General features: G+C 42.9%; 1 protein-coding gene across 1 annotated transcript; it reads left to right on the top strand.

The window, feature by feature from the left end:
• The first annotated feature begins 118 nt into the window (after positions 1 to 118).
• gsk3ab (glycogen synthase kinase 3 alpha b) lies at positions 119 to 15,711 on the top strand. Its single transcript, XM_080501369.1, has 10 exons — positions 119 to 437; positions 8,447 to 8,634; positions 8,722 to 8,805; positions 10,144 to 10,254; positions 12,964 to 13,094; positions 13,236 to 13,440; positions 13,542 to 13,637; positions 13,835 to 14,021; positions 14,226 to 14,303; positions 15,109 to 15,711. The coding sequence occupies exons 1-10, from the start codon at positions 263 to 265 to the stop codon at positions 15,174 to 15,176; spliced, it is 1,323 nt and encodes a 440-aa protein (XP_080357495.1). The 5' UTR covers positions 119 to 262; the 3' UTR covers positions 15,177 to 15,711.
• Positions 15,712 to 25,034: the final 9,323 nt, after the last annotated feature.

Raw genomic sequence — 25,034 nt, forward strand, 5'->3', positions numbered from 1 at the left:
GCATCGCTGTGTCGCCGGTAAGCCGCTAAGAACTCGGTTTCCCATCGTCCTTTGCGAGCGTTACGTCGTCGTGCGTCACCTCCCAGTCCCCCCACCGTCGTCGCTGTACAGAGGAAGAAAGGGGGAGACTGGCTGCACACTGAGCGCCGTGAGTGTAGTCTTTATTTATATAGAATATTTAAATACACACATAAAGCTTCAGTGTCTGCCGGCGTGGCTGGTGACAACGCTCAACCTTGCCCCGGCTTCAGTTCACACAAATATGAGCGGCAGCGGGCGGGCCAGGACCAGCTCATTCGCCGAGCCTCCCGGAGCTCCCGGATCCGCCGCGGCCGGTGCCGGATCTGCGGTAGCCGGCGGAAGCTCGACAGGAAAAACTGGGGCTTCGCAAGCCAGTGGAAGCAGCTCGACGAGCTTTGGGAATCTCAAACTGCCAAGTGAGTATCGCCCCGTGCTTCTGAAATCGGCTCGATGTACAGGCGATCACACGGGATTGGATCGAGCCCCTTTTCTGCAGAATATATGCGTAAAGCGTGTTTGATGCCGAACATTTTAGGGGAGCTAACCGCTGTTAGCCTGCCGTTAGCTCGCTGCTGTTAGCTGTCCCGCTAATGGGAGCTGTGTGTTTTTTTTATTTTTTTTTTTATTAAAGTAGCTTCGCGATCAGGAGCTGTTATCCTGTTGTTAAAATAAAAAAAAGTCAGATATAAGCCACGGATATTACTACATTAACAGTGGCGCTAACGTTTTTAGTTAACCTATTATTCAGCTCGCTACCGTGAGGATAGTTTGGGTTTATCCGGGTCTATAATTTCCCTAATTAATGTGAGACATTGATTGGAGCTCTTTAGATTGTCAACATTTTCACAGACTGGATTGTTAAGAACCTGATCTAAGCGTACCGTCCTCCTCTCCCCATAATTAAGTTCCATTTAGCAAATGAGGGAAATTAGGTGTTCTGTGACCTGATAATTTTAATTTTTGGTTTTAAATCAGTATATTGATAGTGTTCTTCTCCCAACGTATGCTCTATGGGCTCATGATGCCCGTACTTACAATTAAATAGACTTCTCTTTAATCCTCCTGAGGTCGCATTTAAAACCAGAAAAGAGGAAAATCACCTTTGGATGCTGCAATCAATTTCTGATCTATTCCACGAGTAGCAGCCTCACTACCTTCAGGGGGCAATGTGTTCTAAATTATGACCGCTTGTTGATTAACCTTAGAGAAGGCCTCAAGGAGGCTGTGTACTTTTTTTTTTCGTGTGTGTGGATAGTTAGGATACAGTCACTCTCCATCATTTTGACGCCTGTGCTCGACACCCTGGCTTGCCAGCAACAGCCCTTCCAGTGAGTTCTGCTGGTGCGAGGACAAGAACTTGTAGTGTGATTGGAGGGGGTCATGTGGCTGCACGGTGCTAACAGTTGGCTGAAGATGTACAGGTTTAAAGAAATCGGAAAAGATGGAGGATTAAAGCATCGGTGACTTATTTGGTAATTTTCAACTTGAAACCTGATTGTCACGCGTGACAAAGTGGCTATTAAAGAAAATTGGCACTGAAGTGATTGTGTAGATGCGACTTATCAACAGATCTCCAGGTTAATTTGCATCCGTTGACTTTACAACACTGCATGACTTTGTCAGGATGTGCACACTGTGAAGGCATTGTTCTTCTGCCAGGCTTTAGGCTGTACCTGCAGAACACCTTCCCTGCACTGTAAAGACTGGTTTAACACCCCGTGATTTGCCCTTCAACAAACTTTTGCCTGACTCGTTTCTCACAAAGTGAGTGGATGAGTCTAAACCGGAGCAGTTTTTTTTTTTTATTTAACTGGCAAAACAATCTCATCTTGTGACTTTACCTTTGTTTGTCATGTGACTCTAAACTTAATATTACTGATAGCCTGAATAAAAGTCACCACAAAAGTTTTTATTCAGAAGAATAAACAGTGCAACTGTGTTCCTGGAGAGACACAGTAGACTCTTTTAATCTGGAACCTGGAGGTCCATGTTTTAATGCGTTTGTTTTTTTGTTTTGTTTTTTAAAGATAACAACCATTTAATTCACTGCATATAGGCCTGCTTTCTGTTACCCCTGCCTGCTATCTGACGAGGTGGACTTGACATCGGACGTTCGCTGGTTCGATCCCCATGATGGAGTCGTCGCCGTTATGAATGTGACTTCCTTCGGTCTATTAACAGGCCATTTGAGCACATCACCACTTTGTTATTGTCACTGAGAGATCTGTATTATTTTTTTTTTAAATAGGTTCAACTACAGACATTATCAGACAGTGTCAAATGGGAGATGCTGATATTGTGATAAAGGCGCTCTTCCTCACTTGGCTTTCTTCACGTCCACACAGCTGGCCAGTTCTGGTGTGAAGTGGGAGTCAATGTCACTTAAGCTGTTCCACAAAGTTGGATGACGCGAATAATCCGTCGTCTTTCCTCGGAGAGGTGTAGGAGGAAAGGGTTTTCGGATACAGTTCAACAATGCAAAATGTTGTTCAAAAAGACCTAGTAATTTAGACGCCCTGCCACAATGGCATCACTGATGAGTACAGGTTTTTTAACTGTCTCGTAGAAACAAAGAAATATGTCAATGAGAGTGACTAATTGGTGTCTTTGTCAATGGAGAAAATGAGTCGAGACGAAAAGGAGCTTAGCTGTGAGAAAGGCAGGGCTGCATGTATGAATGTGTCGTTCTTGTGACTGATCGTAGACTTTGGGATTGGCGTTGGCCACCGATGTCGTCATCAGAGATGACAAAACAAACATAAAGCACCGTGTAGATTTTCCAAACTCACCCTTGCTTTATTTTATCCCATGCAATTCCTTCAAGTAATGTCTCACAAAAAGTTAAATGGGAGCCTGAACACAGTTTTCTTAAGTAAACTGACAAAGAGCTATGCAAATCACAAATAACTCCTGTTTTATTTCATCAAATATTTCGATTTGATCGATTTTTTTAATTAATTTTTATCTGGGGGGTCATCATAAAGTCACAGTTATGTCCCTTGTATCTGTTGCTTACATTAAAGTTTATAGTCGTCATACTTATCCCAAAATATAAAGTCATGCCTGTCTATTAATAAGTAGTTATTTTTGAAGTATAATGAGGTTTTCCTGCCCCCATGTCACTTGCTCCCATCAGTTTCAGTTTGTAACTGCCATCATTTAACCTTTTTTTTCCCCCTTTTGAATCATTAGCAGAGTAATTAGAGTTCAGGAGAGTTGATGCTCCAACACCGATGAAATGACACAGCTTAATATCTGCGTATCGGTATCATCAGAAAATGCAACAAACATCGGCGATGGGATGAAGTTCAATGCTTCGGCTGCTCTGACCCGGCTTGTCCCGTCCTCGTATTACCTTACATTAAAACCGATTCCAGTTTGTTCCACCCAGTGTGGTTTATTGATTACAAATTTCAGTGTGACAGAGCGGTCAGAGAGGGTCAGGCCTCGGCAGAAGCAGAATCTCTGTGTCAACATGTCACAATTGGTGATGGGAGAGAAGAGGCGACATTATTGCTTCACAAGAGGGCCATCTTGAGTCTGTGTGGCATAAATGAGAAGGTAAATGACAATATGTGTGACGGTTAATGTTCTGATCTCTAAATTAAGAGGTGGGAGTTTTCCATTAATTCACAAGGAACAACTTCCTTTTTTTTTTTTTTGATTTATTGCAAGACGCGTAGCTTTTAACTCTAATTGAGCATTGTAATGATTTAGTATTGTTTTTAACCACTGATTGTTTTGTTATTGTTTTTAATTTTGAAGCACTTTGGTCAATCTTGGCTGTTGAGTTAAATGCGCTATATAAGTAAAGTTGGATTGGATTGGATATTACGCATAAACTGAGTGCAATCAAATATATAGCAATAGAAATAAATGTAAAGAAAATACCTGAAACTGTTCAGTTTATATATTGTGTGTGTGTGTGTGTGTGTGGGGGGGGGGGGGGGGGGGGGGGCAACTAACTTCTGGATGATTTTGTAATGTTTCTTTTTCTTTTTCAATGTAGTCTTATTGACAGTCTGGTCACTTAATGCAGCTTCTGTTGTGCTCGGGGAGAAACTGAAAGGCCCCAGTAGCTTCAGAGGGATTTTAGCTGACAGTGTAACTCCTCATCACTCCCAATGAGGAAAGACGCTAACAGGCCATTAATGATGGAATATCAGGCTTAATTTATTGCACCCCCTCCAATGATTTTGATCAGATAGAATGCGCTTTTGTTTGCCGCGCGTAAACAAGCTCCAAGGTGATTGCTTATTAAGTGTGGGCGTGATCAAAGTCACTGCGCTCATCCTTTTTGTCTTACTCATCGGGCTTGCGTTGACGTATCAGAAAGCAGAGCCGTTCAGCCGACAGCTGGGCAGAGCGCTCATCTTCGCATTCATTATTCAAGACGCGATCATGCCACAGCTGCTCCATATTTAATGTGGTCCTCTGTGATTTTAACTTGTTTAAAAAAAAAAAAAAAGGAGTGTGAAAGTGATTCTAAAATAAAGCACACAAAAGGCACCGTGTATTGTGGCGGGAGCAGGAGCCACCCGGCGTCTGATCCCTCCCCCCCCAAAAAAAAGCTTAATATTTCCTGCCTGACCTGAGGGGAGAGAGATCAGATCTGGGCCAATCACGCGGCTGCTGCTAACCTTGAGAAAGTTTTGTCTGGACATTTTGTCACGCAAGAAACGGTCAAGTTCACTGGAAGCGCATCTCGTCACATAGGCAGCAGGAGCAATTGAAATAGTGATTTTTGGAGGAAATGTAAACGTCTGACTCCATTTTGAAATTCGGAGACGTGCCGGCGCTCTGGAGGGGCCCTGTTGAGACAGGCAAAGTGAGCAAGCCGTGGAAATGGTAGCACCTCTGGGTGTGCTACTGTCCACACAATTTCATCACAGGCTCCGACAAGCCTTTTGGCACTGGGCCTCTTCTCCTCCCCCCCCCCCCCCCCCCCCGCTCCTCTTCCTCTTCCAGTGCCGGTGCTCCTGGTGCCCATTTGTCAAATCATTCTTGACCCGACACTGTCAGGGGCAGAAAACACTGCGCAGCTACTTGACCCAAACTAGAGCTGTCACCGACTGTTAGGGCTCGTCCGTCTCACTTTTTCCCTTTCTGATCTCCTCAAGGTTGAACATGCGCGTGACAGTGACACTGTTCAACTCGTCGAAAAACGCATACCTTTTTTTTTTTTTTTTTTTTATTCCTCGCCGCGGAATCCTCTCTGAAGTCCTCGTCCTCTTTTATGCAACGTGATCACAAATGCTGGAGTCACTTTACTCAATTCCAGTTCTCCAAAATGAATGTTTTGGTTTTTTTTTTGTTTTAAACTCGTGTTGCATTTAAGTGAAGCCAAATAGAATATTTTCACTGGGCTCAGAAGTGGCGCTCAGAAAACACTGAATGAAAGGCGTGTTTGAAGTTTGGGATCACAGAATAAACACAGGTGATCTTCTTTCAAGAGGCCAACGTGCAGCAGCGCTCGTCAGGTGGTTGGATAGCATCACAGACCCTCGTCCCTTTTCGCCTCTCCTCGTGTTGGATGCCAATCATTTCTGCGTCTTTGTGAAGCGGCCAAGCCGGTGTTCACACCAACCTGAAGCTGTGAGTGGACAGATTTTCCGCCGATTCTGCAGCTCTCTTTGTGAAGATCTGTCCTGTACAATGCCCCCCCCCCCCACCCTTTTTTCTTTTAATTGCTTTGCTTCTCCTTTTACTGCACCCTTAAATGTGGCCGCTTGGCACAGCTACAAGCTCTTTAGCTGTGTTCTGAGTCAGACAGCTTACTGTACAAAAAACCCTGTTTTGAATCTGAAGTTTTGCAGGAAATTCCTCATTTTATCACCTTCATTTAATTTAAATACATTTCCATACCTGTTCACACTCTTCTGCTGTATTTGTTGTAGTACAGAGTACAACACGGTAGGTTCTAATCTGCCGTATTGACTTTCAGCCTTCCCATCGTTTGAAAAATGTTTGGTTTCCCGAGACCCTGAACTGAATCTAAACTTTATAGAAGATGGATGGATGGAAAGTGTTTGGTTAAATTATGTGCAACTATGTGTCTGTGGCTTTTAAATAGGATTCAAGTTGTCTATATACTTCAACTTCTCCAAACTAATTATAGTTTATATATATATATATATATATATATATGCTTTGGGTCTCAGTGCACTGGAGGGGATTACAGCTGTATTTGGTCTGATGCAGGATGGACTCTGGGCAGGTTACTGGTCTATTACGGAGAAAAACGGAGAGACGGACGACCACAAATGCTCATATTCGCACCTTTATGCAAATTGAGACCAACAAATGGAGCTCAGCTGTGGTGGTAATGGGTCCTTGGTGTACTCGCATGTCACAGGCCTGAAAGAAAGAAGAAAAAAACCTTTTAGGTGATCTGCGAAAAATAATATCAAAAGTCAGGCCAGTATTTGTCAGGCAGATTCACACGTAGGTTTGAATGAACGGCAATGAGGTTCCTCTCAAAATTACACCAAACATAATATCATTAAACCCTAAAAAAGAGCTGAATCTGTCGCTCTCTCTATCTCTCTCTATCTCTATATATAGCACATACCATTTGTGTCCACGAGATGGCACAGGATGACACCAGAATCCAGCAAACAGCACCACCAAAGAACTGCCATTACTTATGTAAATTGACTGATGCAAGTACAATGTCGCTGAAGGAAGAAGAAGAAAAGACTCCAAAGCAAAAAAATTGAAGTAAATTATGAAATATGCAGCAGAAATGTGAACCAGCGTGAAGAGTGTAAAGTTACAAATCGTTTGTTTGATCGATTGCTATGAGGCAGATTCTGCGGGAGAGAGAGAGTACCCGGTATGATAATAATGTAGCCTGCCTTCAAAATGGTAAAAATGTGAATATTTTCTGGGTTTATTTGCCTTTGTTCGGAGCAGGAGTGGGTAATTAATTTTGCTGAGGCGCCAAATAAAAAAAACCAAGGCTATTGTTGGAGGGTCAAGTCACAAGTTCAACTCGATTCTGCTGAATATTATTTTTAAATCCAAACAACAAGCGGCATGTTTCATGGCTCTAATAAGCCAATATTTCCACTCTGCATCACAGATTCTTCTTCTTTTTTTTTCTCTCTCCCTCCTTGTTTTATCTGGTAAAGCTGATTCAAATGACCCTATTGCTCTGAATGAGGGACAACCCTGATTATAAGACGGCCCCAACGCTTGTTTTTCTGGCCGTATCTTGTTTTCAGTAAGATGTGAATTTTATTCTCTCAGGCAACAACATTAAAAACCCATGGGAATATTTTTAAATGACATTATTGGGAAATCAACACACATGTACTTGGAAATTTTACTTCGCTGAGCCTCATGGATGGATGGTTGGATAAAAGTACTTGGATGTTCACATTTTCTTCTTCTAGCAGCCATTTTTCAACACTTCAGCATGGTAATGTTTTATCGCGAGGACTGGCGACTTTGTCCCGCCATTACAAACTCCATACAACGATTCGAATAAAGCAGCCACTTTGCAAATATAAACAGAAAAGCTCTATTATACGTTTTGTTTTACTGCACGTTTCTCGCTGACAAGTTTCGTTTCACCGTTTTTTTGTTTTTTTTTAAACCATTCTTTGAACTGACTCGACTGTTTACACTCACAAAACTGCTCATTTGTCCCCACCGTGAAGAGAAAACACCTTGTTGAGAGCAGAAGTTGTCAAAATGTTTTGCCTCGCTTCAGATTTAATGGGTTTGTGTGGTTCTTTTCGGTGGCGACCTTGCAGTAACGACGCCCGCAAAGACACTGGAAATTGAGATTGTAGTGTCACATTGAGGTTGTGTTCTTTTTTACAGTCCGCATGAATCGGCACACCTCTTGCAATCTGGCATTCACACATAATCCCCCCCCTCCGCGCTGCAGCGCCTCGTTTAAGACATGAAGCAGTGCCTAAACTGACTTTACTAATGTATTGGCTGGCCAGCCCTTCTGAATCCCAGTGTTTCTTGGTTTGTGGTAACGGTGACCTTTTATCTCCGATGAATGGACACGTGTTGTATAATGCATGTCGCCCGTATCGGAGGGGTTCGGGCTCGTCTCCTCCGGTTTGGGGTGGGCGGGACCAAAAGTGTCGCCCGAATTATCAGCAAGCTCATTATCGTCTTGGGGAGTGTGTCTAGGGAGCCTGCACATAGGTCACAGTCGTTTACACCGGGAGCACCGTGTTTGTTAATGTTCAGCTTCTCTCCCTCTCTCTCTCTCTCTCTCTCTCTCCCTCTCCCTCTCCCTCTCTCTCAGGGCTGCTGGTTTACGGCTGCACCAAAGAGAATCGCGTCACTGAAATGACGCCATTTATACAATCGACCTCCAGCATGCTTGTGTTTTCCCCCATGTTCCGTGCATTTGCACGCGTGTACATTCGGGATAATAAGTGAGTTTTTGGTTCCACAGGAGACAGTGGTAAAGTGACGACGGTGGTCGCCACGCCCGGCCAGGGTCCCGATCGCCCTCAGGAAGTGTCCTACACAGACATAAAGGTTATAGGAAATGGCTCCTTCGGCGTGGTCTACCAGGCTCGCCTCATCGACAGCCAGGAGATGGTGGCAATTAAGAAAGTCCTCCAAGACAAGAGGTTTAAGGTAAACGCGCGTCGCTCGTCCGCCTCTTTTACCCCGTCTGCGTTTATCTCACTTTTCGTTTTTTCCCCCCCCCCTTCGTCGTTACAGAATAGGGAGCTGCAAATTATGAGGAAATTGGACCACTGCAACATTGTGAGGCTACGTTATTTCTTCTACTCCAGTGGGGAGAAGGTGCGTTACACACTCTGTACAATGATTTGGGGGTCTTTGTTTGATGTTTTGTTGCCTATGTATTTGGTACATCAGTGGAGATTCTTGTTCTGTACAATAAATACGTAATTTCAAATATTGGGATTAAAAAAAAAGTTTATAAAATCTGCTAATCAGTCAGGCCTCGCCATGTTTCTTTTCTTTCACTGAGCTATTACAAAGTACATAGCGTTTAACAAAATGCAAAAAAAAATAAAGCATGGCAAAATCCTGCAGTGCTGCATTTATGCTCCGGAGCTTAAGTTTCCCATAAAATTGAGACGTTGCTCCAAAATGATCAAACGTGTTTACCAAATATTGCAATATACATTCACACAAAATTAACTCGAGTTTTATGTCATGAGGGTCAGTTTAGTAGGGCGAGTCTAGGTCCCGTTTAATATTTAGTCTCAGGCCAATAACTCGCCGGTAAGTATTTATTTGCTTATGTTGTGACAACGTTTAGCGTGTCTGCGGTTCACGCAGCCAACGACCAGATGCTCGCCATAGTTTCCCGCACTATAAGTTGCACTTTTTTGACTTGTTTGTCACACAGCTTCGCGATTTGTACATCAAAATATACCCATTCGTATCCAATAGGACCTCAAGATGTCACTGAATGACAACAGAAAAACCTCCGTCACTAACGTATTTGACTGACCAAGAGGGACTAAAATTACTTGGGTTTGCTGGTCAGCGTGAAAATAGTTTTCAACAACGAATAAGATTTATTTGTCCCCAAATTCCTGAGCTCCAAGAAAACATCCTTCATATCCAAGTTAGGATCAAGTCACCTGATTGCTGACCCAAATCTGCACTAAGCTCCCAGGAACACACTCGCTGTGTGATGAATGGTTTTCAACTTTCCTTCAAAGTAAAGAAAAATAGGATCCTATTTCAAAGCACGAGACGCAGCAGCTCCTTACTTGGATATTACGTTTGGCAACAGTAAGTCTCAATTTACCTCTTCTACTCAGACGGCGGTTATGCTCCTAAACCTCCTATTACTTTTCTCTTTCTGCTGACATAATCTGGCTTGCATTCCCCAAGTAGCCATAACTCTCAGACAAAACAATGAGACATTCGGGTTCGTGCCCAAATACTAGTCACCGTGGGCTTCTCAGCACAGTTTAAAACACATAATAATGTCAAATAACTGCCGGGTATTGAAAGTTAAAGTCAAATTGTTCCTTTTTTCACTTCTTCGTTCAATCACTATAGTTTTTGTGAGATTACAAGCTGCATGTGTCGGGGTGTGAATCCCACATTTGAACCCGCCACTGCTCACTGCTCTGCCGCCATGCTTCCTCTCTCCTCCAGAAAGATGAAGTCTATTTGAATCTGGTGCTGGATTTTGTCCCGGAGACCGTGTACAGGGTGGCTCGGCACTTCAACAAGGCCAAGACCACCATCCCCATCATCTACGTTAAGGTGGGTAACGATGACAGGCGGTTGTTTGCGGGCATTATCGAAAGGCCGATTCACACTTTCATCGTTAACTTGGGACAGTGGATGTCCTGAGACGCCGCCGCCTCGCCTGTCAATCTGCAGACAACCTATCCATACATTGGTTTTTTTTTTATACCAGTTTAGAGACCCAATAAGTCTGACGGGGAATCTCCCAATGAGACTCGCAAACTAGTCGTCTTCCAGCCGCGTTCCAGGACACGCTTGTAAAAGAGATTGTTAATCTCTACGTGCAAGGTTTTTTGTCTCTGTATATTTCTCAAAAAAAGACAAGATCGTTAGAATTGTGGTAGCTTGCGTGGAGAGAAATGCATCGTCATGACTATCCACGCTGGTCTTTGACGAGTCTTGACGTCACAACTGCACCACGGTCTGGTATTATTTTGGAAAGAAATGCACAAAAGACGAATACCGTTGAACGCCTCTGAAGGATCCTGCTCTACATGTCAAGGAGCAGGTTGTTCAGAAATCTGTGCTTTTGAGTTTCAAGGATACTTGCGGTAATACTTAGAATTCTCCAGCATTAGCAGTCGGCCTGCAGCACTGACACAGGCGGTGTCGTAGTTGCACTTATCCGATTTGTACTTGATGCTTTTAAACAGTTTTGGGGTTTTTTTTTATTCGCGCCCGTTATAACTCTGTCCTGACCTCCTTCGGTACAGTAATAACAGGAGGTGGGTGTTAATATTTCATCCCGGGCTTTTGAATTGAGTTTCATCAGTCGTGCAAATTCTGCAACAAAGTTAGCGGAAGCCAATTTTTTTTTTTTCCGCCCAGTAATTGCCTTTGGATGTAACAAACTGCCCGAGTGTTTTCCTGTTTGTTTTTCCCACAGACGGCTCACTGTTTCAGGATTATGAAAGCAGAAAAAGGAAAGATGATCCCAGGGGGATATTAATCTGTTTGCAATACCCTTGCTTCCCCGTCTAAAAGGGTTGTCATTTTGGAGTGTGTTTGTGTGTTTACTGTGTGTGAAGCGGTGGAGAGGACATTATAGCTGTCTCATGGCCCATTTCCCTACCTCAGCCTGCTGCTCCCCTGTGGCTCGGAGATGCATGCTGATCTCTCTCTCTCTCTCCCCTCGCTCGCTCGCTCTTTCTTTCTCTCCCCGCTGACATCCCGCCTTCCTCCAGCGACACACTTCCATCACAGTGTGCCCGGGGTCTCATCGCTCCCGCGTCCCCTGGGTCTCATGTTTTTACCATGTCTCCCTGCTGTCTACCTCAAACCTCTCCTCTCTTATAACCCCACCCCTCTCTCTTTCTTTCGTTGCCCTCTTTTTAACCGCCATCTCTCATCCCTCTTGTCATCTTGTCTGTAATCATTTTGTAATCTGGCCGGCCTGCTGTCGCTGCATCATGTGGGTAATAATGATGATAATGGCGGCGACGGCGGCGCTCATTTGTCATATTAAGACACTTCCAGTTCCACAGGCACATTAAATAAGTGCACACTTAACTGTTTGGATCATTCTTATTTTTTTCTTATTTTTTTTTTTTTTAATGTCACGCCAACAATCATTGACCTCGGACGTGTAGACAAATGTCAAATATGAGTTTGGATGAGGATGGCAACACGTCTCCGGGGGAGAATTTTTCACCCTTGTGTTATTTTGGTGTGGAAGCACGCCACTGCAGGCTGCGTCAGACACCGTGCAGCTGCTTCTTTCAACACACACCTATATACCGCGCTCAAAAGCAGAAATAGGGCGCACGGCGCTGCGACTGCCACATGATGCAAATCTATACAGACACCCAGACGCACACGTACTCCCCTTCATGACAATACATCGTCATATAATCAAGCCGATGAAATCCTTTAACATTTGCTTTGACGTTGTTTTGTTGTTTGTTTTTTCTCCTCGCTTGTGACTCATTAAAATGCAGCAGCACTGTTGCATGTCAGTGGAGCAATCAAAAGTGAAGCTTTTTACTTGAGCAATATTTTCATTTTTCATGCAAAAGCTCTTGATTTTCCTCCGTGGTGTAGCTACGGGCGAAGTGTGTGTTTGTGTTGAAATTGACCCTGGGCAGTTTGTCAGGTTGTAAAAAAAAAAAAAAAAAATATCCTGAAGTGCTGAATTTGGTTTCCTCCAGCTCAGATCTTCTTCCCACTGCACATTTCACGTTGCCCGTCCTCGTCCAGGACGATATTCCATATCTGTAGATTAGAGCGGACTCGTAGGGAGAATTTATTTCCCGCCCTGGAGACCACTAATCTTTTCCAGCTTGTCAGCACCGTCTGAGCTGCAGCAAACAGTGTCTCAGCTTAATAAAGTCAAGAGAATTAATCTTTTTTTTTTATTGATTAATCCATCCACCCATTTTCTGTCCCTTTACGTGCCCCGGCTGCCATTTAATTTATTGAATTGTCCTGCTGTGACGTATGGAAATGAATGTGATCATCTCAGCCGTATTGTCCCAACTGGATTTCTATTATATATTAAGCTGGCGCGTCGTAAAAAGAAAAAAAAAAAAAAAAAAACGGAATGAAATTGTGATATTAAAAGGAAACCTCTTTAATTTACATTTGCCGGCGTTGCAGAAAACCCTGACGGAGCTCAGCGGCTGCGCAGAGAGGCCTGGCATCGTCCCTTAAAAGGCTCTTCTTGGGATTTCTGTGTTAGATCCTGTCCAACGTCTCTGCCTCTGTGTCCACTCCCACCTCCCCCAGGTGTACATGTACCAGCTGTTTCGCAGTCTGGCTTATATCCATTCCCAGGGCGTGTGTCACAGAGACATCAAGCCTCAGAACCTTCTGGTGGACCCGGAGTCGGCCATCCTCAAACTCTGCGACTTTGGCAGGTCGGTAACGGATGCAGCCCGTGGATACGCCTGTCTTTTTTTTTTTTTTTGTCACCTTGACGACTGTTTACGTCGCTCTGCGTGTTTTTCACATCTTGGTTTTTCCATTTGTTTTTTGTTTTTTTAATTGGGATCTTCCAGTGCAAAGCAGCTCGTTCGGGGAGAGCCCAATGTGTCCTATATCTGCTCGCGGTACTACCGTGCCCCGGAGCTCATATTTGGCGCCACCGACTACACGTCCAACATCGACATCTGGTCAGCCGGGTGCGTTTTGGCCGAGCTGCTGCTGGGCCAGCCCATCTTCCCCGGGGACAGCGGCGTCGACCAACTAGTAGAGATCATCAAGGTACAGAACGATGCCGCGAAGCCGCGGTAAACCTTTTGGCGTGGCGTTGAATGGATCGTGCGGCGCGGCACAAACTTCACCCTTGTCTTCTCGTCCATCAGGTTTTGGGGACGCCAACGAGGGAGCAGATCCGGGAAATGAACCCGAACTATACAGAGTTCAAATTTCCACAGATCAAAGCACACCCTTGGACAAAGGTACGCTCCTGTTACTGGACAGTAATAACGCCACATAGTGTCAGGATTTAGCTATGATCACTAGGAACTATGTCTCCGCCTCCTCCTGGTCAGCATCTTACAGGTTCAAATATAAAACACAGATTAATTTACCCCCCCCCGCCCCGAGAATATTCAGGTCGTTTCATGTGTTTTTATTCCTCCCTTCCTCCGGCCAGGTGTTTAAGCCTCGTACCCCACCAGAGGCCATCGCCCTCTGCTCTCGACTGCTGGAATACACCCCCGTGACCCGGCTGTCGCCGCTGGAGGCGTGTGCACATGCCTTCTTTGATGAGCTTCGCCAGCCCAACACCCGTCTGCCCAGTGGGCGAGAACTGCCGCTCCTCTTCAATTTCAGTCCCGTTGGTTAGTTTTTGTTTTTTTTCCTCTGCTGTCATTCGGTTTAACCAAACACTTTTTTTTTTTTGTCCAAGACAACCTGCGACGGCTATGAAATTCACCTTAAATTAGCAACAGTTCCTCCACACAAAAGCACTTAAACGTGTACAAACATGCTTCTGGTATTCTGATTAATTAAGCTTGTTTTCTATTTGTCTTCCGTGCCCTCAGAGCTGTCCATTCAGCCCCAGTTGAACTCCACGCTCATTCCTCCTCATGCTCGTGCACAGACATCGCCTGCCTCACACGGTACGTTACCGCACTCGAAATGACCCTCTTCTTCTTTGTCTTTGTAACACTGCTGGGAGCTCGTGGCTAATGTGCTGCAGTCGGCAGAAATCGAGTCGAAAGCGTGAGTTATTGACTCCCTGTAAATGTTGCGATCTTTGAATAAAAGTGTATGAATGTGCGCATTCATTCAAAAGCATTAAATATATTTACAGAAAGAGTCAGCGACGTGTTGACTGACTTTCAGGAGTCGAAACCACCTGAAATGAAAAGAACTTAAGTGACTCGTATATGAATACGTATCACCGTCAAGGCTCCAGCTGACGCAGCTTACAATTCAGGATATTTGTAACAAGTTGCTCTTGAAATTGCTCAGTTCCCCTGAAGTAGCTCTCGGTTTAAAAAAAAAAAAAAGGTGCCTGATCCCTGCTCTAATGTAACCGTGACACTTCACTCATCATCTCATTATTTCAGTCCTTCCTTGATGTTTGCCTCAATGAATTTTTACCCTTGTGTGTGTGTGTGTGTGTATATATATATATATATATATATATATATATATATATATATATATATATATATATATATATATATATATATATATATATATATATATATATATATATATATATATATATATATATATATATATATATATATATATATATATATATATATATATATATATATATATATATATATATATATATATATATATATATATATATATATATATATATATATATATATATATATATATATATATATATATATATATATATATATAGTGATGGTTAACCTGTGTGCTTCCTCTCTCCCCCTGCAGAGGGCAGCGTGTCAGACAGTACCGCCCAGCCCAACTCAGCACCTGGATCCATCAGCAACAGCACCTGAGCATCCATCCATCCCTCCGTCATGTTTTCAGTTTTCCTTTTCTCTCCTCTATATGCTCCTCTCCCTCTCAACCATCCTCCCGGCTCCAAACCCTTAAAATAATAAAAAAAAGACAACCAAAAAGCACCCAAATTAAATTACTGGACACCCCCCCCCCCCCCCCCCCCCACACACACACACACACAAACACACAGCTTCGCAGTTTTCCCTGAATGTAATCCCAAATTTTTCTAAAAGAAAACAAACCCTGCCGCTGCCCAGCTCCGGAGGCCGCCGGTTGTCTCCAGGACATTTGGGTTTCTTATAAAGCAGCAGTTCTTCAGCCACTCCCAGAACGACTGGGCCAGATCATATAGAGACGAGGATCATGATACATGTAATGTGGATTTTCTGCCGCGTAAGAAAGTTGACTTTTAAATCCTTTTTAAGTTTGTTATATTTGCATTAGCTGTTTTTAACCTGATCCTGATTGGCTGTGGAGTGAAGACTCCTGTGAAAGGCCTGATTTAAAAATAAAAAAAAAAAATAAAAAAAATGACAATCAACCTCAGGGGAGTTGACAAAAAAAAAAAAGAAGAAGAAAAAAAAAGGTGCACTTGTACTGTACATAGTGTTGGATTGTACAGTCCACTGTGTGGATTCGTGGCTTTTCTGTCACTTCTCCACAATGAACTCTACTCAAGTTGTCAATTCACCAGATCACGTGGCGAACACGTGGTAGATTCTTCTTCTTCTTTTTTTTTTTTTTTTTTTTTAACAACCCACTTTAATACCACAACAGAGACTCAATTTTTCGTCCACGTCATTTTAAATGAACAGTTTAAAAATTTTATTACAAAGCAGGGCACCACAGCCTCTTTCTGTGTTCGTCCCTCAACTGCCTTTTTTTATTTGAACATGTGGGGGGGGGGCTTTGACCGGGCGGAGCGCACTTGTTCAGTTTCCTCATTATATAAGCTTACGTCTATATTGGTTGAGCTGGAAACCAAGCGTTCTCATGTTGATTGCACATCCTCGAAGGGCGTCGAGTGAAGCGGAGGGGCAGGTTGAGGTGTCGGCGTGGGGCTCCGCTCGCACGCCGACGGACGAGCCTCGACGTCTCAGACGTCATAAACGGCGCCGCGGGGTGAAGTCGCCTCGTTAATTATGTCACTTTACTGCGTTTACCGCTCATATCAGTTTGATTATGTTGAAGAAAATATAAAAATGGCCGCGGGAGCACGACGGGCCGACTTTCACACACACACACACACACGGGCTATTGGGTTTTCACGAGGCCCTCTTTGCTCTTTTTCAAATCAGCCGGCCAACGACGCGTCCCGTAACGCATCGGAGAAGAACGATTCGCTCGTCGGCACGGGCGCCGTCAACTCTCCTCCGGTATGCAGACGTGCATGTTCAGTCCGAGTCGACCACGGCGTGTCACTCCCGCTGTTTAGCTGTCAGAATCCGACCACAAATGACATGCAGAAACCCCCACCCCCCACCCACCCAGATGAAACTCAACAATTTTTGGAGCTTCCCCTCCCGTCTCCTCCTCATCTTCATCCCTCTGCCTTCTGCTTCCCTCTCTTCTCTTTTTTTTTTTCTTTCTCCCCTCCACTGCTAAACTGTAAATATCATGTACCTTTTATTTTATTTTGTTATTATTGTTATTATATTGTTGTTGTAATTTTTTTTTTTCTCTCTCTCTCTAGTAGACCGGCGCAGCAGCTGCCGGACTGTTTATCCTCAGTCGCAGTCTGTAAATATGATTTCTTTTCGGTCCCTGGTTCAAGAGGGGAAAACCAGAACAAAATGTTTCATTTTTATTCTCTCTCCCGTCATTTCTCTCTTCACAGCTTTTCCCTCGTCCCCCCCATGATTTGATTATCTGTTTTATTTATTGTATTGTGCTTTTTAGAGGGGTGGGGAATCATTTTTATTTGTTTTTTTTTTTTTTGGTCCATCATGGTAGTAAAATTAAGGGATTTTATTTTCGCTTCACTTTTTTTTTTTTTAGTTCAGCAATGTCACATGCTAAACACTTTCACATCCAAGATACTGTATTCAGATCCAGGTGTCGGCGTGTGTTTTCCCATCAGTGGTCTTATATGTTTGCAGGTGCACGTGTTAGCCAACAGGTGGAAGAGTTTTCCATTTAACTTCAATGTGAAGGGAATGTTACAAACCTCTGGATCTGTGGGTGGGGGGGAGGGGGGGGGTCACAGTGTTTGGGACGGAGCACGGATCACCTATTTGTGTGTGTGAATGTGTGCGTGAATGTGTGCGTCTGGAGGGAAGGGGGGGTGGGGGAATGCATCTGTCTATTGGCATAGTTCATCTCCTTTATCTGGCTGAGTCCCGTTTCCTTTTGTTTGCTGTATGACGCGTGTTGCGCGAGTGTGTGGCAGGTCTCGCCCGTCGGTGGGCGTCGTAGGCTCCACACATGCCGAGTCTCTCGAGCACAGTGTGCGGGGAATGTATGCGTGTCTGTGTACGTGCCGACAGAACGCCAAACGTTACTCTCTGTACTTTATTCCTCTATGGGTGAGCTGAGTAAATGTGCTACTTTCATGTACTTTCATCCTCTCCTGATCAGTCACCTTTTTTGTTTCTAATTTGCTGCGACTCTGCTCTTTTATCTGACGGTGCTTCAGAAAGGTCATTGTGAGATAATTTTAGGGGGGGGGGTGGTTTAAGTCGCTTTTGGATTACTTTACAGTAACTTTACATTCCTCCAAACATTTTTTTTACTAGACCTAATAGGCTGTTGCTGACTGCTCGAGCACAAATCCGGATTAGGAAAGCGAATTAGACGCTCGCTCACCAATAAACTCGGTTACAAATGTGGCCGTTACACTCTGTAAACTCTTAGTTGTCATTAACACTATACGTGCACCTTTACGTACCTGCAATAAGTTTTTGTGTGTGTGTGTGTGTGTGTGTGTGTGTGTGTGTGTGTGTGTGTGTGTGTGTGTGTGTGTGTGTGTGTGTGTGTGTGTGTGTGTGTGTGTGTGTGTGTGTGTGTGTGTGTGTGTGTGTGTGTGTGTGTGTGTGTGTGTGTGTGTGTGTGTGTGTGTGTGTGTGTTCGTTCGTTCGTTCGTTCTCCGAGGGTTTAATTGGAGCGGGTTCAGATTGTAACAGCCTGACATATCCGCCGCTCCGAGCAGTGCTGATACGTCCAGCCTCAGCTTTCCGCTCGCAGCCAGCAGCGCCGCTGCAGCTGGATGCTGTCGCACATCAGCCTGCATAGTGGAGTAATGAGCACTAAAGACTTGATGGAAAGTGTCACATCAGCTCTCCTATCGGTACATCCTGCAGTGTTGGGGCCCAGGAGTGAAAAGCAAACTGTGAAGTAACGCAAAAGTTTTTTTTGTTTTTTGTTTTTAATTTTGAATTCTCTTACCATGACCTTTCACTGGCACCGTGCTGTCGCCCTTGTCTGAGGGAAAATGTGTAAAACAACAGTTGGATAAAGGAGATGAAGAGAGAGATGGAGGGAGAAAGACAGTTTTTGTTTGTTGGTATAAATAATTAAACTCATTAATAAAGTGATGAAACTGTTGGCGTGTGTCCAGTTCATGATCAAACTTGAGTTTTGGAGTCCTATCGTGGCATTTAAATGACAGAAAATGCAAACGTCACCTGAAGCCTCGCACAGAACATGACAGACCAGACAAAGCGTCAAAGACATGATCAAAGTTGTCCCTCCTGTAGCTGCTTCACGTTAAAAGCACTCATGTTTTATGCATTATTCATTCGTATACAAGGCTTTGACTCGGGCTCAATTGTGGATTTATCAGGACTTATCTGGACCTGTATGGTTGAAGAAACAGTTTTCTTTCCCCCCAAATTAATCACTGATAGTAGGAAGCTTATTAAATGTAATGAAAGTGAGTTTTCAATTTACAATATTCCGGTTTTATCTTCTAACATATCAGAGCTTCACACGTTGACCTGCAGGATGAGCCACCCTAATTAAGAATCTCTTAACTGAAGCGTTTTCTTTAACCTGCAGTGTCTTTTCGGCTGCTCGCTTACAGATTTGGCCACAGCAGGTCGACTTGCACCCTCGACTGGGGCAGGTTTGATGCAGGATTGCAGCAACCATTCAAACCTCAACTATCAGATATTGATTAAAAGTATAGATCTGTTTGAAAATTATCAAAAAAACGGATGTCTTGTTCACATTCCATCATGTAAATTCAAAACTTTGACAAAACTGTGAATTTCTCTTGGAGATCATTAAAGTATTTATTTATCTATCTATCTATTGTTCTGCATTTGCAGAATGTATAAATTCTTGGCTTTCCAAAACAGTCCACAAAAGAATTAATCCCAGAGGGAAATGGCATTTTGGTTGTTATCACAGTTAAATGCAAATGAACATTTTTGTATTCAGAATAATTCATGAGGGTTGAGGAAACAAGAAAGTGACTTAAAAACTAAACTAAAAAACTAAACAGATTGTTTTGTAAAACATAATTGAAAAAAAAAAAAATCAAATACAAATGACTGTAAATCAAACATAGTTGTTTTGCGGGCACCTTTGCGAGCAGCGCTAACAATCATGATAAGCAAACTTGTTGGCTTGAAGTGAAATCAAAGATCAATATAGAATGAAGGACATTTCAATTCTTTTTTTTTTTTTCCTATTGAACTCAAAGAAACAGCATCTTGTGGAGAACAGATCGCTGTGTTCACAGATTAGAATATGAATCACTGTCATCAGACAAAGGATGCTGAAATACGGCATGAGCAGTAGCTATTCAAAACCACGGGAAAAAAAACTGCTCTCTATGACGATATGTACTCGTATTGAGCGCGGCCGAAATGACTCGACCCTCCACGGCAGTCCGACTTTTTCATGTGGCCCCGCAGGAAAATTGATCACCCACTTCTGCTCTAGAAGCTTCTTTCTCCCGCCCGCTGTCGGCGTCTGACAAGTCGTCTGCTGCAACTGCTCTTAAATGTTTGCCGGGGGTCATTTTTTTGCAGTTAGATTGACTCGGGTCAGGACTCCCTGTGAAACTCGTCTTTTCTGTTTATTATTGTTGGTTTGCTTTTGGACTGTTGTTCTTCAAGAAAAAAAAACCAAGACTGTCACCTTGTACCTGTTTTTGACCAGTCCTCTCCAAGTATTAGACCCATGGTTTGTTGTTGCTAAACTCTGTGTTAAACATACACACAGTCTGCTGCCAAATCATTCTTAACAGTATTGTTAAAAAAAAAAAAAAGTCAAACAGTGGTGCTTACGGAAATCCAACTTGACCCATGATCAATTGTTCTAGTTAAGTCATGTGTCCTTCTCACCTCTGATAACCGCCACCATCTGTTCCTCCCTCACCTCTGGTTTGTTTCCTCCATCCCTCAAATCTGCTGCTATAATAACCTCACTTCTAAAGAAACTCGACTCAGACCCCAACAACTTCACTGAGCTTTGTCTCATTTCTAATCTACCATTTTTCTCAAAGATACTGGGGGGGGGGTAACATACCAAATTCACTGCAACAACAACCTTAATGAGAAGATTCCGTTCATTTCCATCCTCATCATACCAGGGAAGCATCACTCAAGTCTCCAATGACCTCCTGGTGTCAGCTGACTCTGGACCACTGATCATCAGAAATGTCATTAGGTATGTGTATTTTTGTCTAAACGTAGGAGAACAAGGTTGAAACCTCAGAACTCGCTGTCGTCAAACATCACCAGGCTAAAAGTGCCAGATTGTACAACACCTTTGTGATCAGTGTGGAAAGGAGATTGTGCTTCAGTAAAAGTGGGCTCAAACCATTAACAAACATTTTATTTCCTAAAGACATCCTGTTTGTGTTGCTGAATTTTAAGCAGCGTACCCTGAATTTTAAGCAGCGTACCGTTAATGTGTTTTGTGCAGAACATTCAAATGCTGTTGGTGGGCTATGAGTCACAGGAAGTGTTTTTCTTGACATGTAGGAAAGCTTTTAATGACAGGATTAATAAAAAAAAAAAGCTGCGGTTGTGCTCAGCAGCAGAGTCGGTGAACTCTTGAAAGACCACTTGAATAATGATGGAATCAGAACGGTTGTTATGGGAACCATGCTGCTGCAAATGTCACAGACAACGTTTTTGACCTTGACTGATGAAATCTTGTGGCTCCTCGGTGTGATTATATCAGACGTGCGGGCGATGGGCGGCTCACGGACGACGAGCGTACATTCAGTTCTGTCGGTGCCGGTTGCCCCTCCTTTCCGCTTATAATCAACAATCACAATGAGTTCTGGTCTCATCTGGCTTTATCGCTTAAAGAACCTTCAATGCACACCTCAAAAAAACATCTGATTCTCTTTGCAGCTGCTTCACAAGTTAGTCTTCCCACGCCGCGGTCTGAGATGTTTCATTTTTCAGCAGAAATCCGCTGTGAAGGAAGAGCAGGATTTAATGAAGTCTCAGGGTGTCCATGAACTTTCTTCTCTTGTCTTTGTCCGTGTCCACTAGAAAATATTTATAGGCTCTGGCAGAACCTTTGCTGCCAGGTGCCTGACAAAATTTTCCTGGTTATCTTTACCTCCCGGCCCTCAGGTCCACCGCTGATGAATTAATACTCTGTCCTCGTATGGCCTGGCCCAGTCCGTGATCTCGCTTCATAAACTCGGACCTCACATTGACATTGTTGATGTTTAATCAGAATGTGTGAAGGTATTTATGCAATAGTGACACACTGACTTGAGTTAAAATATATGTATATATATATATTTGTGCTTCTGTCGACAGTTAAGTCCTCTGCAGAAAACTATCATCCATATGTAATATATTATATTCAGAGTCCATTTTTAACCAGAGGAATGGAAAATGAATAGCTGGGTTCAGTTGGTAATCACACCTTATATTGTTAGTGCAGGGCTGCACAGTGGTTAATATTGCATTTATGCCAATGTGAAAAGTTTTCACTAATAACCTCACATGATTGGGATTAAAATGACTGAAAAATATAACGAATTAAAAATAGTTTTTCTTCAAATATACAAATACAAACAGAACAAACTGTAATGTACTGTCAAATGTACATATAAAATACAAATGTATTTAGTTCTTCACACAAATTGAAAGTGTTATATTTACATATATAATACAAACTATTTTCAATACAGAAAGATCATTCTAGTATGTAACTATGAAATATTGGAGAAGGGGTAGCATTTGACAAGTTCACTTCTTTTTTAACCTTTTCAGGCATGATGAGGTGTGTGTGTGTGTGTGTGTGTGTGTGTGTGTGTGTGTGTGTGTGTGTGTGTGTGTGTGTGTGTGTGTGTGTGTGTGTGTGTGTGTGTGTGTGTGTGTGTGTGTGTGTGTGCGTGTGTGTGTGTGTGTGTGTGTGTGTGCGTGTGTGTGTGTGTGTGTGTACGTTAATAAGTATGTGTGGGCCTACTTAAACATAGATTATATATTTTGTATAACTATATTATCATTAGCTATAGTTTAGTTATTTATTAACATCAAATGGTGTATATATTTTTTGATGTGTGTGTGTGTGTGTGTGTACGGATATTGGACAGGTTTGTGACTGTGCAAAGTGTATTAAATGTTACATGCTTGAAATTAATGAATAAAAGAAAAAAAGTGTAGTGTTTGCATAACTGATAAATTATAGTTTGGGTAGGAAACAGAGCTATCCATGAATTTAATTATTTAACTTTTTTGTTTTGCGAACTTCAGATTTATTATTTTAACAAGGATATTAATATGTATTTCTATTGTATAACAAGTTTAGTTGGTAGTTGTCGTGAGGTGGTTGGCATATTCCAAGTTCAATTCTGAACTCTGGTTTTCAACTGGTTCCTGCCAACAGTCTGAAAGCAAGCATTTGAGGGTAACTGACAAGTTAAATAGTTCCTAGAGTCTGTGGGACGCCCACCATTGGACAATAAGCGGATGAATGGATGCACAAAAACATTTACATTGTATCACGACGACATCACCGATGACATGTGTTCCCATGGCCGTGAAAATAAAGGTAAATTCCTGTTCTTTAATTTGAACAGAAAACCAAATCTGCAAACTTTCCAAAGAGCATGAAAGATGAACGTTTCTAAACTCAATCTATCTGTGATATAATTTCAACAAAGCCTCCAGACCAGGCGTTACCAACACGGCTGTCACGCTATTAATACTTGAGCACACGCGCTGCTGCTCCTGGAGGCTTGAAGAAGGGGAGATGTGGAGGGAATCACGCAAGGAGATGCAGATAAACAATCGATGCTGAGTGACTTTGCAGATTGGACCTGTGTGCCTTTTTGATTTTACAGTGTGGCTGAACTCCATCTGTTTTGGGATGTTATGATCAAAACCTCCTCTGCAGCCACGACATGGCCCGCTAACAACATGATCGTTACGCTATTAACACTTAGAGCACAAACTGCGACTCGGGAGAAAAATAGCCCACAAGAAGGCGCAGGTAAACAATCAATGCTGCGTGACAAAACTATCCTCCTCCTGAAGGCTTGCAGGCTCTGAACCGTAACCTTGAATGAAAGACATGTCTGCTAAGTCACACACAAAAAAAAAAAATCATGCTTTGATATGTCAAGGTTGTCTGATGTTATTCTGCGCTGTGTTGTGCAGTTTTTGTGGAGCCTGAGTGGCCCCGGCCCCTCTGGCTGAATGCCCGGCCGGCTCTTTAATACCATTTGGAGTCAGGTTAAGCAGTCTGGAGGAGCTGCTCATCTTCCCTATCAGCCGATGAGGCGTGCAGGGTGCACTGTGTAATTCTGGGAAATGAGTGGAGTGGGCTAGTCTATGCTTCCTCTGACCTCTTGATATAATACATGATGTGGCAGAATGGAAATACACGATGACGCTGGCTGTACTCACTCTGAGGAGGGTAAATTTGATAAGCATTCAGCCATATAGTGTAGATTCAATAAAACCTCCGAGGGTTTTTTTCGGGGGAAGTTAAGCCAGAAGACACAGCTGCTGCTGATACTTAACAGACAAATCCTGCTTTTAGTCTTTGAAGAGCTGCACTGACGAACACCGAGGTGGCATGTTGAAGGCAGTTTGAGAGCCAGTGAAAAACAATTTGAGTGCCTAAAAGAATTGTATCCATTATAGCCCTGTAGATTCTGATCGATACAAACTGCAATGTGCATTCTGCTGTCATACTGAGGTTTCTGCTCTTTCTCCACTGTTTTTATTTCCCACCCCGTTGCATAGGGAGTAGAGTGCTATTAGATGAGAGGCACTTGAACCTGTTCAATCTGATTACTCCTCCCTGCTGAATATAAAGAGGTGGATTCCCTAAAATTGGCACTTGGATCAAAAACATGACACAGTGTGAGACAGTGAAGGGACTAATATTTACTCTGTAAATTCATTTGGAGACCCATGAGAGACAATGGATATGTTTTACCAGGTCTGAGGCGACTGAAGAGAGTTTCAGTTGGTGGGGGACAGGAATTGTAAATCTGACTCCCAGTGAAATACAAGTCAGTGCATTTTCTTCCCTTCATCGATTCATGTTCTATACCTCTTTACCTTATTCAGGTCTGCAGGTATTGGAGTTGATCTTAGGCTGCAATTGACAATTTTACATAAGAATCATGACCAATAGTTCCAGCCACAGGATGCCACAGGACCCATCAAAGGATAACTGTCATATGCCCACTACCCAACCTCCCAGCAAGCCACAGTGCATTCTTTAAAAAAAAAAAAATTCTAATAAAAGAACTTGTAATAATGCATTTTACCCGGTTCTCCTTTATTTAAAGTTGTCTGAAGAATCATAGAAATGTAAGACAGATAATAACATTGTATTGTATGAATGTTTAGTGTAATAATAATAATAATAATAAATACAATTTGTATCATTAGACTTCTGCTTTTCTTGGTAAAACACTG

Source organism: Blennius ocellaris (assembly GCF_963422515.1).
Source record: "Blennius ocellaris genome assembly, chromosome: 8".
Lineage (NCBI taxonomy): Eukaryota > Metazoa > Chordata > Actinopteri > Blenniiformes > Blenniidae > Blennius > Blennius ocellaris.